At 57.7% G+C, this 17,067-nt stretch overlaps 1 protein-coding gene across 7 annotated transcripts in view; it reads right to left on the bottom strand.

Annotated features, from left to right (window-relative positions):
* The window catches only part of DNM2 (dynamin 2), an 85,977-nt gene that overhangs the window by 51,730 nt on the left and 17,180 nt on the right, over nt 1-17,067 (bottom strand). For all 7 annotated transcript variants that reach the window (XM_087425465.1, XM_087425464.1, XM_087425461.1 and 4 more), the window contains exon 2: nt 4,892-4,965. In XM_087425465.1, coding sequence (XP_087281591.1) covers nt 4,892-4,965 — 74 coding nt within the window. The remainder of the gene's footprint in view (nt 1-4,891; nt 4,966-17,067) is intronic.

Consider the following 17,067-nt stretch of genomic DNA (forward strand, 5'->3'; position numbering starts at 1 on the left):
GACTGAGCCCTTAACCTGTGGGATCTGACAGCATCTCCAGGGAGGTAATGTCTGAACTGGCATAAATTGTAGGACACCCAGTCAGTGTCCACTGAGAACTGGACAACTGCTTAGTGGTGTTGGAAAAAAATGCACATTGGAGGCCAGCCTGGTGGCGCAGTGGTTAAGTGTGCGCGCTCCACTTTGGCGGCCCGGGGTTCGCCGGTTCGGATCCCGGGCGCACACCAACGCACCGCTTGTCAAGCCATGCTGTGGCGGCGTCCCATGTAAAGTGGAGGAAGATGGGCACAGATGTTAGCCCAGGGCCAGTCTTCCTTAGCAAAAAGAGGAGGACTGGCATCGGATGTTACTCAGGGCTGATCTTCCTCAAAGAAAAAAAAAAAACCATCCACATCGGAGAGGGTGCCAGGCCGCAGCTCGGGGCACACCCTGACGGCTGCGGAGTCTGCAGGCTTTATAGAAAGGGCCCTGCCGGGGCCAGGCTCACGGGGAAGGTGCTGGATAAACAGTGGTTGATAACCCCGCCCCCAGGAGAGAAAGGGCACAGCAGCAGTCTCTAGAGCATGCCCAGGTGCCTGACTGATGCAGATGAGCACCTATGGGTGCCAGGCCCTGTGCTGGGCACAGGGGAGAGTGGTGGGTGGACAAAGCAGATCAGCGTCCCTGCCCTCATGGCATGCACATTCGCCCAGGGGGAGAGAGACCACTGAGCAAGTGCAAGAACAGGATGATGTCCTGTTAGGAGGGACTAAGGCAGCAGTGACTGGGGTGGGGGTCCTCGCCCAGGGGAGGAGGAGGAGGAGGAGCAGGAGGAGGACGGGCAGGTGGTCCAGGCGGGGAGCACAGTGAGGGCAAAGGCCTGGAGGCAGGAAGAGACGAGCTGATCCTGAGGGCGAGGCGGGAGACTGGCCGCAGCTGGGGACCAGGAGGCGGTGCGGTCCCAGGCGCCAGCAAGGCCCCGTGAGGACCAAGAAGCCTCGAGAAGGAGGCTGGGAGCCAAGTCCTGACAGCCCCTCTCTGGCTCCTGTGAGCACCGGCCCAGGCCAAGGCCCGGAGGGGAGGCCCCAGGCCCCCACACCAAGGGCTACGAGGCCCAGGGCTGGTTCCCAAGGAGGAGCGGGGTTCATTCAGGAGCCACCAAACTTCCTGGTGGCTGCGGTCTGAGGTAATTTTTAAACAGCCGATTAAAAGTAATGGCTCACCCAGACCAGTCTGGACAAGGAGAAGCCGGCGCCACCGGGCGTCTCGGGCGTCAGAGAGGAGGACCAAGGCCCAGCCTCGTGGCCGTGTCCTGGACTCCGGACCCCCAAGAGGGGGCGGCCACGCCACAGCCACATGAGGTGCCACGGCCATGAGAGAGGCACCACTATTACCCCATCTCACAGATGAGGAAGCCAAGGTACAGAAAGGGAAGCTACTCGCCCGAGGCCCCAGACAGTGAGGGGTGGCAGCCTGGCTCCGGAGTCCCGTCCCTAAGAGCCAGCTGGACAAAAGTTTAATCTCCAAGAGCAACGCAGCCCCATGTAGCCCCAGAGGGCCCCGTGAGCCCCAGCCATCACCGCGTCCCACACTGGGCTCAGTTTCACCCCTCCCAGTAGTGGGGCGTCTCACCTCCCCCCAACCCCGTCTCCCCCAGCTGTTCAGTGCCTCCGGGACCGGTGCCCGGACTCCCCACCTCGAGGTCACTGTAGACTGCCCTTCACCCCCACGGCACCGCCCTGGGCCAGGCCCCATCACCTCTCGCCTGGCGCCTGGCTAACCTCTCCCCAGCCTCCCCGCCTGCCCTCCTGTCCCCGCCTGTCCCTCCTCCACAAGGTGGCCAGTGGGCTGGGCCAGTCTCTCCCCAGCCCGCACGCCACTCCGGCTCCACGGCCTGAATCCCTCACCACACCTGCCAGGCCGTGCCACCCGCCTCCTGCCGCCCCAGCCTCCCTCCTCCCCAGGCTCCCTCACAGCTTCATCCACGACTTTGCCCCTGTCTAGAATGTTCTCCCTGGGCCCCTGGCCAAAGTAGATCTAGTGCCCAACATACTCTCCCACAATGCCCTGTGCTTTCCCCTCTCAGCCTGACCACAGCGATCCCCCGTCTGCCCCCTCCAGACCAGGGCTCAGGGAGGGCTGGGACGCTCAGGTGCTCGCACTATCTTCCTGGCATCCGGCCCAGCACTGGGAAGGCTGCAGTCAGCCAGGGGAGGAGAGTATGCGAGTGGGGACACAGCAAGAGCGACTCTCATGGGGACACCCTGGGCCCCTTGCCCCCACCCCTACCCCTACCCACAGCCTAACCAGATCCAACTACATCTCCACGGCTGTCACCCTGTCCCCACCTCCCCCGGGGCCCCCTGCACTGGTCCCTGTGGTCTCTTCTCCACCAGTGGCCACAGGATCTGGTCAAGTCACACCTGGGCCTGAGGCCACACTCCCCAAGAGTGAGTTTAAGATTGGGATTTCAGAATGACACCCTGTGTACTCAGGCAAGCAGCTTCAGCCTGGAAGCCTCAGATCCCTCCCTGTAAGGGGGGGTGGCAGGAATGGAGATTTCAATGTTAATCCAGTTAGACACTTGGCAGATGTGTGCCCTGACAGTCGCTGCCCTCAGTGTCCCTGCAGGGCTGTCGCTTGTCATGTGCTTCTCCCCCCGCCCCCCCCGAAGGAATTTCAGTTCCTCCGACAGGCCACTCTGGGCATCACGGCCTACTGTCTACACACACCACTCTCTGCTGGGAAGGCGACTTCCCCTTCCCCGACCCAGCCCAGCGCACCTGTCAGTCTCAGCTCACACATCACTTCCTCAGAGGAGCCCCGTGGGACCCGCCTCCCGGATGGTGTCGGTCACCTCGCCCCACCACGTACGCTCCAGGGGGTGAGGGCCAGGCCTGCGTGTCTCCCTGCTGGTCTCACCCCAAGTCTCCCCTTTGGGCCCTCAGCACTAACGGGAGCATCAGGAAGGCAGGTGGAAGGTGGTGGCGGCAGCCATGGTCCTTGCACCGGCCTGTGGCACACAGCACTCAGTGGACCACCGCTGGGTGACGGCCACTGTGGAGCCCTCCCGCCATGACACGGCCGTGACCTTTCAGTGCAGGAAGCCAGCCAACCTGTCCTCCCAGCAAGCTGTTCCCAAACAGCAACACAAAACCGCAGCCACTGGGACAGCGTCACTCAGCAAGGGCCTCGCGTGTGCCAGGCACTGTTCTAGGGGCTGTGCGTGTCCTGAATAACGTGGGCTTCACAGCGGCCGACAGAGGGGGTACTATAATTATCTTCACTGTCCAGACAGGAAACACGGCCGGGAGCAGCGGTCCCTCCCCAGGGGCCAGACAGGCAGTAAGCTGCAGAGCCAGGATTTGAACCCGAGCAGTCTCAGCTACCAGCCCCCGCCCACCAGGGCAGAGGTTTTCCCGGTGCGGTCCGAGGCCAAAACATCAGCATCACCAGGAAACTCATTCAAGACGCAGATGCTCAGCCCTGCCCCCACCAACCCGCCGAATGGGAAACAGAGCCACAGGGCTCTGCACAGCAGATTGGACACCTGAACCCAGAGGATGCAGCCCATTGGCTCGCGCTGGCCAATGACACGGCAGAACTCAGGAAGAAGAGGTGGTGGACCAATCCGCTGACGCCTCTCATTGGAGCCACGCCCCCGCAGGTGGGTGGGGCGGAGTCAAAGATGAAGGGGAGAGGGCGGGACCGGGCACGGCTGAGAGCTTGGGCTGAGGTCTGGCCTCAGATCCCGGTCAGGCGCCCACTAGCAAGGCACGTAACCTGGCTAAGCCTCGGTTCCCCCGTCTGTAAAATGGGGGTGTGGCAGCTGCCTGCCGAGTGCGGGGGCGTTTAACCCCGCTGTGCAGTGAGGCTGGCGCACACCAGTGCTGAACCGGCTGGGGCTGATATTCCAGGCCAGTGGGGGAGCAGCACGGAGACCCCCACCTCCCCCTCCCCGGGGGCTCCAGAGAGAGAGAGGCCCCGCCCCCGACGGCTCCCCCAACCCTTCCAGCTTCTGACGCGAGATGCTCTCGGGGAGGCCCACGTGGGTTTTGAGCTGGGAGATGTGCCCATGTCAGGTCAGACTTGTGTGGGAAGAAGAGAAACTGAGGCCACTGAGGGGAGGACAGAAAAACTCAACAGGTGGGCCATTCTATAGTCAACAGGCAGGTCCCTCCCAAAAGTCAATGTCATGATTTAAAAACAAATGAAAGGGGGGGCTAACAGTGGTGTAGTGGTTAAGTTCACATGCTCCACTTTGGCAGCCCAGGGTTCGTGGGTTCAGATCCCGGGTGCAGACCTACACACTGCTAATCAAGCCATGCTGTGGAGACGTCCCACATACAAGATAGAGGAAGATGGGCACGGATGTTAGCTCAGGGCCAATCTTCCTCAGCAAAAAAAAAAAAAAAAAAGAAAAGAAAAGAAAGGGATGCTGGAAAAGGAGATGCGACAATGGAGCGTAGCGTGGGACTGATCAGAGCAGCTGTAAAACTGATCAGAGCAGCTGTAAAACGGGCCAGGAGAGATTTGAAGGGCAACCAGCAAGGTGAACGTGCAGGAATGCACTCTTCTTGGGTGTGGTTCTGCGGACCGCAGGAGGGGGTCCTTACTGCACGGGGAGGCACACGGAAGCATTCTGGGTTGACGTGTCACAATGTCTGCTACTGATTTTGAAAGCGTTCAGCAAAAACACGTGATCTACGACATAGCAAACAAATCCGGCACCTGGCGGCCTGGTCACAGCTGAGGATGCCCGGGTGGGTGTGCGTGTGCACGTGCTTGGCTCCTCTGCACCCAGGGAAAACGAGAATTCAAAGCCAAAGGACGGCCCAGGACCCCCGACTCCATCACAAGCCCCCTGGCCCCACGCTCATTTCCTGCTGCAGCTACAAGGCGCCCACCGTACCTGTTTTTGAGTAGATGAGCTGCAGGATGAGAGGCCGCCGGGTGACGATTCCTGAACCTCGGGGAAGGAAGTCCCTGTGGGAGGGGAAAGGGACAGAAATTACTCACGAGGCTGGCCTGCGGGGCAGGAAGTGTGACCACATGTGGTGGGGCAATCCCTTCTTGCAATCTGGGCCACCTCAGCAAAGACACCAGCCCCAGCGGGGCACTGGGGAGGCTCTGGCCGTGGAGGGTCCTGAAACCACGGAGGGGCGGGGGAGGGCCTGGACTGAAGGGCGGTGACAATGCTCCGGCCCAGCATGCCCAAAGGGCCCTTTCCTTGACAAACATCTGTACCATCTCCCCAGACCCCAAAGAGATCAGTACATTCCTTACATACATGTTTTAAATTAATATAATGCCATAGGTATGAGATAAAGACTAAATAAAACGAAAGTAGTTGATGACAAAATATGATGTGTTTCATGTCCCGAAAAGATAAATCGATCGAGGCAGGAAGTGCATTAGTGGTTGCCCCGGGGTGGGAAAAAGAGAGGAGGGTGCTCTCTGGGGTGATGGAAATGTTCTAAAACTGGACTGGGGGGATGTTGACTAATATTTACTGTAAAATTACTAAAAGTCACTGCATTGGAGATGGGTGAATTTCCTAGCATGTAAATGATCCCTCAATAAGGCTGTTTAATACAACAATATATCCCATGTATTTCTCTATGGAAATACTCAGGCACTACCTGCCGGACTTACGCTAATACACCTGGATTCGTGCAAAGCAGGAAGACCGGAAGCCACCCTGGACCATTGAGAAAGGAAAGAAAACGAGTAGGGGTCCAGGCAGGCACTCAAGCAGAATGGCATTTTTAGAGATGATTAAGTTGCGCAAAGGACTCTGTTGTTGCGTGTAAAATGGAGAAAGGTTCTGGGCTCAGGGAATTTCAAACAAGGTCTGCACCTAGAGAAACGTTTGGATTATCTGAAATTTGTGCAGGACAATTGTGCTGGGCAGGTGTCGTAAATGGCAAGACAACAGCGTGCTGGGTTCCCCATCAGTGCCATTGGTGTCATGGCGCTCCTCCGTACTGTGACAACCGCAGTGTCGCAGGGGGGCACCCTACCCACGTTGGGAACCCCTGTTGGGACCCTAGAGGGCCCCAGAGGTGGCCGCTGGTTCTCAGCCCAGGCTGGGTGTCAGAATCCCGGGGAACGTGCTGACCCAGCGGGTGGAATGAGGGAGCAGGTGCGCCCTCGTCCCCCTCACCATGCATGAGGGGGTTCGAGCCCCAGCAGCCCGTGGGCTGGCCCGCCACGCTTACGCAGCGCCTCCTCCGGCGGGGTGCAAGACACGGCAGTGACCACACAACCGGTCGGCCCGCACCCTGCGGGGAAGCCCAGCCCAGCCTGTGACACAAGGGGCCGTCCGTGGGCAGCAGGGCTCTGAGGGCCCCACGGGGGCGCTGCTGGCGAGCAACAGAGCCCGAGTGGATGGGCCCAGAGACGGGAGGGGTGGGCTGGTGCTGGAGGTCACAAGGCTGGGCATCGTTCTAGAGCAAGGCCACCCAACAGGGTTTAGGGGCAGTCAGATTATAACCACGTGTGCTTTTAAAGGTGTGTGGCTTTAAAGGACCCCTCTGGTGGCTACAGAGGAGAGGGTGGGGGTCGAGAGGCAGGTAGGAGGCGACTGCACTGGTCCACGTGCACGATGGCAGGGGCTGGACCAGGGGGTGGCAAGGACACAGACGGCGGTGGACAGACACTGGACAGAGCCCAGAGCAGTTCGGGAGATGGACAGCCATGACGGGGGACAGGCTAGACAGAGAAGACCCGTGGAGGGCGGGAGGGGCCGAAACTCAGGGCAGACGCCCCCCCCCCCCAGGACACGCGTGAGCCCCAGGGGGCAAAGCCCACAGCCCCTGGCGGCACAGTCAACCCTCCACACCTCGGGTGCTGCCCGTGGAGCCACGTTCCTGAGGATGACAGAGCCTGTGGCCACGCCTGCCCTGCACGGGGCATTGCACGCCCACTTCACACGGCCTGACTCCCTGAGCTGCATCCCATTCTCCCATTTGGCAGATGAGGAGACCGAGGTGCAGAGAGGACAGGTGACCTGGATGAGGTCACACGCTCGTTCACTCACGTATCACTCACGCCCACCGAGCACGCTGGAAGCGCCGGGGACACCAGCGCTGACATCTGAGGGGACCACACGAGATGAGGGGTGGGGACGAAGAAGACACACTAGGGCGTAAGGGGGCTTGGGGGCTGGATGGTCAGGGAAGGCCTCTCTCAGGAGGGAAATGAGGGGTGAGCTACACGCAGGGTGCAGAGTGCGCAGGGCTGCGAAACAGAAGGGGCCACGTGCGGGTCAGCAGACCCCAAAGTGGGCTTTTCACCATGGCCCTCGCCAGAGGGGACAGCCTGCTGTCTCCAGGAGAGCAACGCTCTTCACAGTGCCGCCAGGCCCGCCAGGGACACGGAGGCCTGCGGGGGCTGTTAACCTCCGGGCATGGACCCTCATGCTGCTGCTTCCTTCTCATCGCCGACCCGTGACCGCTGCGTGGATGGACCAGTGCGTTCACCCGCTCTCCAGCTGATGGGACCTCTGGGTCTTTCCAGTTCGGGGCCAGTCCGAATACGGCTGCTAGGAACACTCTCGCACACGCCTCTTGGCGACATATGCCCTTGTTTCTCTCGCTGAGTCATACAGACGAACTCGACCAGACAAAACTAGTCTGCGGCGATAGAAATCAGAGCAGTCGGTTCCCGCTGAGGGAACCGACTGGAAGGGGCATGAGAGAACTTTCTGGAATGATGACAACATCCTCTATCTTGATCTGTCCTACGTGCATGCATTTATACAAAAACTTAAGGTGTGGGCCGGCCCTGTGGCTTGGTGGTTAAGTGCACGCGCTGCGATGCTGGTGTCCTGGGTTCGGATCCCGGGTGCGCATCGAGGCACCACTTCTCTGTCCATCCTGAGGCCGAGTCCCACATACAGCAACTAGAAGGATGTGCAGCTATGACGTACAACTATCTACTGGGGCTTTGGGGGGAAAAAATAAAATAAATAAAATCTTTAAAAAAAAAAAAAAAAAAAAAACTTAAGGTGTATACTTAAGACTGGGGCGATTTATGATATCTAAGTTAAATCTCAGTAAGAAGGTCCCACATATAGGAGGACAGGCTCCCGAGGACTCAGAATCAAACGTACAGTGAACGCTCCATTAAAATTTGCCCACGGAATCCTTACAATCTTGCTAGTTTCCCAGTAAGAAGAACACCTCAGATCTAAAGAACTTTAAAGCCCACTGGGGGAGACTAATTAAATAAATTACGGCCCATCCATGCCCCTGTGCAGGCACGAGAGAAAAAAAAGAGAGAAAAACAGCTTTTTATCTCCTGACATGGAACTTCCTTCTGGGTAGACTAAGCAAGGAAAAAAACAAAAGATGCAGAAGAGTTTTTCTGTGTCTTCTGACTAAAGAAAGTGAAAAAGCAACAAAATAGAGCCCACGGAGGCTGGGGCCTGTTGGGAGGGAGAATCACTGAAGGTTCTGGAACATCTTTGAATTTTGCATCATCCATGTGGATTACTGACTCCAAAACATTATTTTTTTTCAGAGTAGCTAACAGTCGTGGAGCAGTCACTGTACTGCTCAGGGCCAGGCAAGGAGCTGAGAACTTTCCATGGATTTAACCCATTTAACATGACAAGATCCAGCGAGATGGTCTGTGAGCGCCACTTCACGGATCAACGAGGTCCAGAGGTCGGGCACCTGCCCAAGGTCACCCGGCATTCCAGGAGTGGCAGGAGTGTGGACTGAAAGCTACGGGCTCTGAGCCCCTGACCACCAGGTCACCGGCCTCTGGGCCCGCACGTCTGACAAGGAAGCCACCAGCGTCTCCCCAGCCAGGGCCAGGCCTTCTGCCACTGGTGCCGGCACCGGCTGTCCTGTGACTGCGCTGGGCCTGTCTGGGGGACCAGGCACCGCGAGCACAATGGTGACAACAGACAACAAGAGCCTCAGAAGAACACGAGGCCGGCGTGATGCCCAGGAGAAGCCGGGAGCTCCGGGCACGCAGGGGAGGGCGGCTTGCCGGGGCGGGGACTTGGTGGCGAGCAGGAAGGATGAGTGGAGGGCACAGCCCGGTGAAGGAAGCAGAGCCCACAGGGGAGAAGGCTGACGGCCGAGGCTGGGCAGGGGCGAGGCCTCGCACGCCAAGCTGCGAGCGCCAGGAGCCCTGAGACTCGTCCGATTGTGTTTCCAGAAGCTTCCTGTGGTGGAAGGAAACGGCCTCCCAGCAGCTCTGCCTGGAACACTGACTGTCCACTTAACTGGACGCGACTTTCAAACCTCAGTCATCGGCTTCCTCCTCCCTGACCCCACGTTCCCCGGGGTCACCAAGTCCTTCCCTGTGACTCACAGTGCCCACCCCCTCCTCCCCTCTCCCCGCTGTTGCTGCAATGGCCACTGCGCACCCAGGGTGCCCTGCGTTCCAGTCCTGGCTCGGCCGCCTCTGTGCTGTGTGCCCTTGGGCCGGCTTCCCTGCCTCTCTGGTCTGCGCTGCCTGGTCAGTAAGACAGGGTAACCCCGCCCACCTCGGTGCCCACCTCGGTGCCAAACAGGACAGGGACCCCACAACACGGCTCCCCACAGCTCGACTCAAAGGACACCTCCCTAGAGAGACTTCACCCACCCTCAATCACAGCTCCAACCCCCCTCCCTCCATGTTTCTCCCCAGCACTGACACTCGCTGTCACCCATCTGCTTCCTGTCTGCCCCGCCCCCCACGTCAGCTCCCCAGGACAGGATCTTGGGTCTGTTCTGTCCCCTGGCACACAGCAGGGGCTCAGTAAGCGTTAAGTGTGACCCCTTCAGCACCCGGCCTCTGATCCATGGGCCCAGGCCTGGCCCCAGGCTTCTGAGCCATCCTCCTCCTGGGTTATCTGTGGTCATCCTTCTAAAACAAAGACCTGAGCCCCCAAGCCTCCCTCCTACAGAGGTCACATGACCAGTCCCAGGTTTGACAGGGTCCCCCACCTGCCCGTCCCACCCCCACCAGTGCCCTACTACTCCCCCGACCCCCACGCCCCAGGCCTCTGGGGTCTCTCCAGCACTTCTGGCCTCCAAGCCTTTGCAGGGGCTGTTCCCTCTGCCAGGAACCCTTCCCCACCGGCCCTGCCCACCCACTCGCGGGCAGATGCAGCGGACTGCACCCCTCCCTCCCAAGCGCACGTCCCTCCCACTGCCCCCAGCATAGCCTCTAGTGGAGTCTAGTCCTGGGACGGACCGGGACTTCTGCAGCTGGCCTGGTCTGCTGCATCTCCAGCACCTAGACAGTGCCTGGCATACAGCAAGTGCTCATTAAATGTTTGTTGACTGGTCAGGAGGAACATGGACTCTAGAGCCAGAAGCCTGGGCTCAAAGCCCAGCTCTGCCCCCACAAGCTGTGTGGCCCTGGGCAGGTCTCCAACCTCTCTGGGCACTGGCCCGGCCATGTGTAAGATGGGAGGACACCTGCCACCATGGAAGGCGTGGCCGGCTGCGTGACCTGGCACAAGTCACTTCAGCCCCTCAGAGCCTCAGTTTCCAAGCTCTAAAATGGGCCACCTCTCCCTGGAAGGTTGAGGGCTCCAAGGGGGGGAAGCGGGGTAAGGGGGGCAGGGCGCAGCAGGAGGTGGCACCATGGGCCAAGCAGAAGCCCAGGCTGTTTATTTACTGTCTTGTGAACAGCGCACAAGGCCCCCCCCAGGAGCCCTTTGATGGACCTCCAGCCCTCACCAGGGTGGGCACGCCTGCGTGTAGGTACAATGGAGGCCAAAACCCCAGGCGGGTGGCGGGCAGGCGGGGGGAAGGAAAACAAACAGATAAGCCAGCAGAGGAGGAGCCGGCTCGAAGGGTGACCCCGAGCCAGGGAGGACCCAGGCCACCCCGCACCTGAGCGGACTGGTGGCAGGAGGCCGGGCAAGTGCCCTGGGTGGGATCCCTTCCTCATCGCCATATGCTCATGGGGTCACTCACAGTCTCAGTGTGGCTGGGAGACCTCAGCACAAGGCCAGCCACAGGAAGAGCCCCTTGGCAGGAGCCCCAGACCCCAGGGCCCCGATCACACCCAGCCCACTCTCTCGGGCTCAGACAAGAGCCTATACAGGGAGCACTGGCCACCTACCTGGCCTGGCTCTAATCCCATCTGGGCAACATCTCGGCAAACCCTCTAGCAACACCAAAGGAATGATGCTAGGGCCAATACCACCATTTCACAGATGGGTAGACTAAGGCTCAGAGATTCAGGACTGGCATAGGCCACTCAGCAAGGAAGGAGCAGAGCTGGGATGAGAACACGGGTAGGACACTAATGAGGCAGGGCCCCCTGTCACCCCCACCCACCTGGGGGTCCTCCTTTGTGGTTTTGCTAGAACAGAAGTAGAGCTCATCATTTAGTCTCTGGAGCCTCGACATCCCACCCACGCACCCCACTGGTCCTGGCCTTGTTCCTGCCTCATCTGTGTCCCCTCTCAACACCATCCCACAGTAACCATCAGTCACCTGGAGCCCAGCCCACACTTAGTGACCCGGGCAGGTGCTACTGCATCCTTGTGGTCACCTCGAGGGCCAGCAGAGAGGTTACACCCTGACTCATACCACAGACCCGGGGCTCCTCCCACCTCTCACCTCCACCCACCCAGCAGCAGGTCCTGCTGGCTCAACCTCTAAACAGAGCCCGAATCGGCCCACTTCTCTCCACAACCAAGGCCATCGGCCCAGCCCATTGGCGCCTCCTTGGACCAGGGCAGGGAGTCCCCTCAGGCTGCCCACCCTCACCTCACACACTGTTCTCCCCAGAGTGGCCACAAGGCCTGCATGATCTCCCCAGTCCCCTCCCTCCCCTCCCTCCTCCTATTCACTAGGCACGCAAGGTCCTGCCTCAGGGCCTTTGCACTGGCTGCTCCCTTGGCCTGGGACCCTCTCCCTGCAGCATTCACATGACCAGCTGGCAACTCCCAAACTGTCTCCTCCCTACCCCCGCCCAAATGTGAAGCAGCTCCCCCTCTGTCACACACCATCCTGCTCAGTTCTCAATTTGACTCATAACTGGCATCTTCCAGTTTACTGATCTGTTCACACGGCTGTGGTCTGTCCCTTCCCACCCTCCCACCCACTAGAGGGGCAGCCTCTTGGGGCCGGGGTCCTCTGCCTGGCACGTCCTCGGGGCTCTTCCCAGTGCCCAACACAGATGCAGGTATGAGGCAGGTGACTGACGCCTGCGGGATGAAGGACCAAACCTGGCCCTGCAGAGAAGAGGAGACTGAGGCTCAGATGGTGGTGGGGCAGGACTGGCGCCGCTTCGCTTTCACAATCCCACTCCTGGGCGGGCGCCACCCCCTCCACAAATTCCCTGCGGGCTCCTCCCTGCTCAGGAATCCTGCAGGTTCGGAAGCCAGCCCCACCCTTAGCACTGAGCCACAGTGTCACCTGCTCCGTGGTCTCATCTGGTGGCCAGGCCAAGAGCAGAGGCAGGAAGTGGCCGATGGCGACTAGCCGCCCTGGCCCTGGCCTCTCGGACCCCAGCTGGAATCCAGAGGCTGCCATTTCCTTTCTGGACAATCTGTACAGGTCAGGTCACCTCTTTGTGTCTTGGTTTCCTCATCTGTTAAGTGGGGTAATGTCACTGCCTCAGAGGGGAGTTGGAAGGGTTTGCAAAGTTCTTTCCACGGTGCCCAAAAGAGACGATCTGCCCCATACAATCAAAGGAAAACTTGGTACAATATGAGTCAGATCATGTCCCTCCTCTGCTCCAAATGTCCCCATGGCCTCCGAGGCCCTGAGCGATTGCCCCATCACCTCTCTATCCTCAGCCCTCACCTCCACCTTGCTCACTCCCTCCAGGCACACTGGTGGTCAAGGTACAGCAAGGAGGCCAGACCTGTTCCTGCCCTAGGGCCTTTGCACATGCTGATCCCCTGCCTGGAATGATCATCTCCTCCGAGCCTTTCCACAATCCTGGCTTCCTCTGGTCACTCAGGACTCCACTTAAACGTCACCTCCTCCGAAAGGCCTGACTGTCAACCCACTGACCCCCCTGCCCCACATCATCCTGTTCTCATTCGCCTGAGTGGGTCTGCAATGACAGCCACTCCCTGCGGCAGCGCTGTCCAGAGTGAAACCCATTAGCCACCCAGCTGTCCATCAGCAGGGAATTGGCTGCATCCACCCCGGAGCCGGCCCAGGAGGCAATCCAGGCCGCAGGGCTGACAGCAGAGCGCGATGTGCAGAGCAGATTATGCCCGAGCCCTTGACAGAGGCTGTCTACAGGGCGAGAATGGAAACTTTTCTGCTTTATGGTCTCCGATGCGATTTGAATGTCGGTCATTTATAACTTTTTCACGACTTTATAACAGGGTCACTTTTCAGTTGTTTTGAGAAGCCCCAGGTGGCCGGTCAGTCGAGCAGCATGTTCCAGGGGGATGGGGACACCGCTGGTATTTTGGGACCTGAACTCCCAACTCCGCCATCCTGGGGGTCCCCTCTGCGACCTCCTCTCTGCTCTTCCCTGCAGCAGGTGGCCTGAGTCACAGGGCCGGCCCTGCCACGGGCCAGCTGGGAGACCTTGGCAGCACGATGGCTCACAGCCTGGGCCCCGCGTCCTCATCTGTAAAGCAGGGTGTGGTGGGGACGGGAGGAGACCTCACAGGTGCTGAGGAGGGAGGGAGCGAGCGCTCACCATGGCTCTGCAGCCCCTGGACGGCGGCTGGCCACACGTGCATTCCCAGCTCTGCGTATGTCACCACCCCGAGGGCCCCACTGGACCTGGAGGCAGGATGTTTGTGAATAGGCAGGAAGAAGCCAGGCAGCACCCCATCCCACTCCCAGCATTCTAGAACCATCCCTGCAGGCTCCTTCCTTGAGCAGGAAAGGGGGGAGTGGCGTCTGGGGACAAACACGATCCCCCCCCTCCTTCCCTGACCCTCGCCCGGCGTGATGGGTGCCAGACCGTGAGCAACCGTCCAGGCGGCTGGGTGCTGTGTCACACGACCCCTACAGCCCATCTCCCTTTCAGCAAATCCTGCTGGCGCCGCCTGGCACTGCCTTTAACATCCCGCCTCCCCTCTGTCCCAACACCCCGGGTCACAGCCACACTCTCTCGCTTTGCCCTTCCCTGTCCCCACCCCGTGTGCTCGCAGCCCAGCAGCAGGGAGAGCCTGTCAAACTGTGAGTCAGAGCACGCCACACTTCACCCACCCGCGGCCTCCAGCACGCTCGGGACAACGCCAGTCTCCTCCCCACAGCCCACGGGGTCCCACACCAGCATCCTGTCACCTCCCTGCCGTCCCCTGCTCGCTCCCTCGGCTCCTGCCTCAAGGCCGGCAGGCTGATGCCTCTGGACTGGACTGCTCTGCCATCAGATGCCCCCACAGCGCCCTCCACTCTTCCTTCGGACACTGGCTCGATGGCACCTCCTGGGAGAGCCCCCCCGCCTCCCTGACCGCCTTCCCAGGCCAGGCTCCGTCCCCTCTCCCCGCACGACCCTTGCTCTCACTCAGGCCTCTAGGCTTCCCTCCTGCCTCCTGGACCCCTCTGGACTGTCAGGCCCACCAGGACAAGTCTATCTGCTTTGTTTACTGCCTGGTCCCCAGCACCGAGCATGGTGTCTGGCACACAGTAGGTGCTCAATGAATGCCTGCTGAGGAATGAACAGCAAAAGCGGCTGGCACATGACATGCAGGCAATGCACTGAGCTCCGTGCACATAAGCCCCTATTTCACCCTCACAGGGGCTCTCACCAACCCCATTTCTCAGATGGAGAAACTGAGGCAAGAAAGGTTAGGTCACCCGGACCAACGCCACACAGCTAGTGGCACCCCCTAACCAATGAGGCACCGACCTGATCCGCCTCGATCCTGTCCCCACCTGCCAGGATCCGCCTCGATCCTGTCCCCACCTGGTCACCACACCGCACGCCTGGGAACAAAGACAGAGGGAGCCCTGAACTCAAGACAGGCAGGCCAGTCACGGCTCTGTGTGGGGACAATCTGGAAAGCAGGGTATGGTGGTGGAGGGCACAGAGCCTGCAGCTGGATGGCTCAGCCACGGCCTCACTGTGAGACCTGGATGAGCATCGTCATTTTCTCAGTTTCTCCATCACTAAAATGGGGGGATAACAACAGTGCCCACCTGTCAGGTTGTCAGCAGGACTAGAGGAGGAATCACGTGAAGCTCGGCACATGTAGGGCCCCATTTCACGAGACTGATTCACACAGGTGACGGGGGGAAAGGGGGACCCTCCTCCTTGGCACAGCCTTTCCTGGGAGACCTGGCAAGATGATTCTAAATCCGCTTCCTCTCCAACCCAGCAACCCCCTTCCAGGGATCAGCCCCGGGCCTAGCAGACACACCAGCCTGCTGACCCCCAGGGCTCTGTCAGGAGGGGAAAACTAGAAACAAACTAACAGCTCATATAGGCCAGTGACTGGACTTAGTGGGACAAGGAATACTACACAGCTGTAAAGGAAGCGGGGGCAAGGAAAAGATAGGCAAGTCAACAGTAACAGTTGGTGACATCAACACCCTGGCTTCAGTAATGCAGAGAACACTGGATGAAAGGTCAACAAGGAAAAAGAAAACGTGACCACCACCATAAACCAACAAGATCTAACAGACACGGACAGAGCACTCCACCCGCCAACAGCGGAACACACGTTCTTATCAGGGGCATGAGGAACATTCTCCAGGAGAGGCCATGTTTGAGGTTGGGCCATAAAATAAGACTCAATAACTGTAAAAGGGCTGAAATCATACGAAGTATGTCTTCTGACCACAGCAGAATGAAGTTAGAAATCAACAACAGAACAAAATTTGGGGAAATTCACAAGTATGTGGAAATTAAACAGCACACTCCTAAATAACCAATGAGTCAAAGAAGAAATCACAAGGAAATTAGAAAACACTTTGAGATGAATGATGAAAATACAACATACCAAAACTCATAGGATACAGCTAACGCAGTAGACAGAGGGACATTTATAAATGGAAGCACTTATATTAAAAAAGAAGAGAGATTGCAATGTTTTGTATATCATTATATCTCAGCACAGCTTTTTGGAAAAAAATTTTAATTAGAAACAAATTTTTAGTATTTTTCAAAAAAGAGAGATTTCAGATCAAAATTTAATCTTCCGTTTAGGAATGTGGTAAAAGAAGAGGAAACCAAACCCCAAACCCAAAGCAAACAGAAAGGATGAAATAATAAAGATTAGAGAGGAAATGAAATGAAATAGAATATAGAAAAACAGAGAAAAATCAATAAGACCAAAGTTGGTTCCTTGAAAAGATCTACAAAATTGATAAACCTATAGCTACCTTAAGAAAAAAACAGAGAAGCCTCAAATTACTAAAATCAAGAATAAAACGAGGGGACATTACCACCAACCTTACAGAAATAAAAAGGATTATAAGGAAAAACTATGCCAACAAATAAATAACCTAGATGAAATGGACAAATTCCCAGACAGACACAAACTACGCAACTGACTGAAAAAGATATAGAAATCTAGGGGCCAGCCTGGTTGCATAGTGGTTAAGTGCACGTACTCCACTGCAGCAGCCCAGAGTTCACAGGTTCGGATCCCGGGCATGGACCCACGCAGTGCCTGTCAAGCCATGCTGTGGCGGTGTCTCATATAAAGTGGAGGAAGATGGGCACGGATGTTAGCCCAGGGCCAGTCTTCCCCAGCAAAAAGAGGAGGATTGGCAACAGATGTTAGCTCAGGGCTAATCTTCCTCACAAACAAAAAAAAAAAGAACGAAATAGAAATCTAAATATAAATAGACTATGTAACAAGAGATTGAATTCCCGCTCAAAAACCTTCCCACAGAGAAAAGTCCAGGCGCAAACAGCTTCACTGGTGAATTCTAACAAATGTTTAAAGAACTAATACTGATCCTTCACAAACTCTTCCCAAAAATACAAGAGGAAGGAACACTTCCCAACTCATTCTATGAGGCTGGCATTACCTTGATATCAAAGCCAGACAAAAATATCACAACAAAACAACACACGGATAGCTCTTGTGAATACATACACAAAAATATCCTCAACAAAATACTAGTAAACCAAATCCAGCAACATAGAAAAAGATTATGCACCATTGCCAAGTGGGATTTACCCCAGGAATGCAATGGT

Source organism: Ceratotherium simum, chromosome 39 (genome assembly GCF_057802395.1).
Source record: "Ceratotherium simum simum isolate JZ-2026a chromosome 39, ASM5780239v1, whole genome shotgun sequence".
NCBI lineage: Eukaryota > Metazoa > Chordata > Mammalia > Perissodactyla > Rhinocerotidae > Ceratotherium > Ceratotherium simum.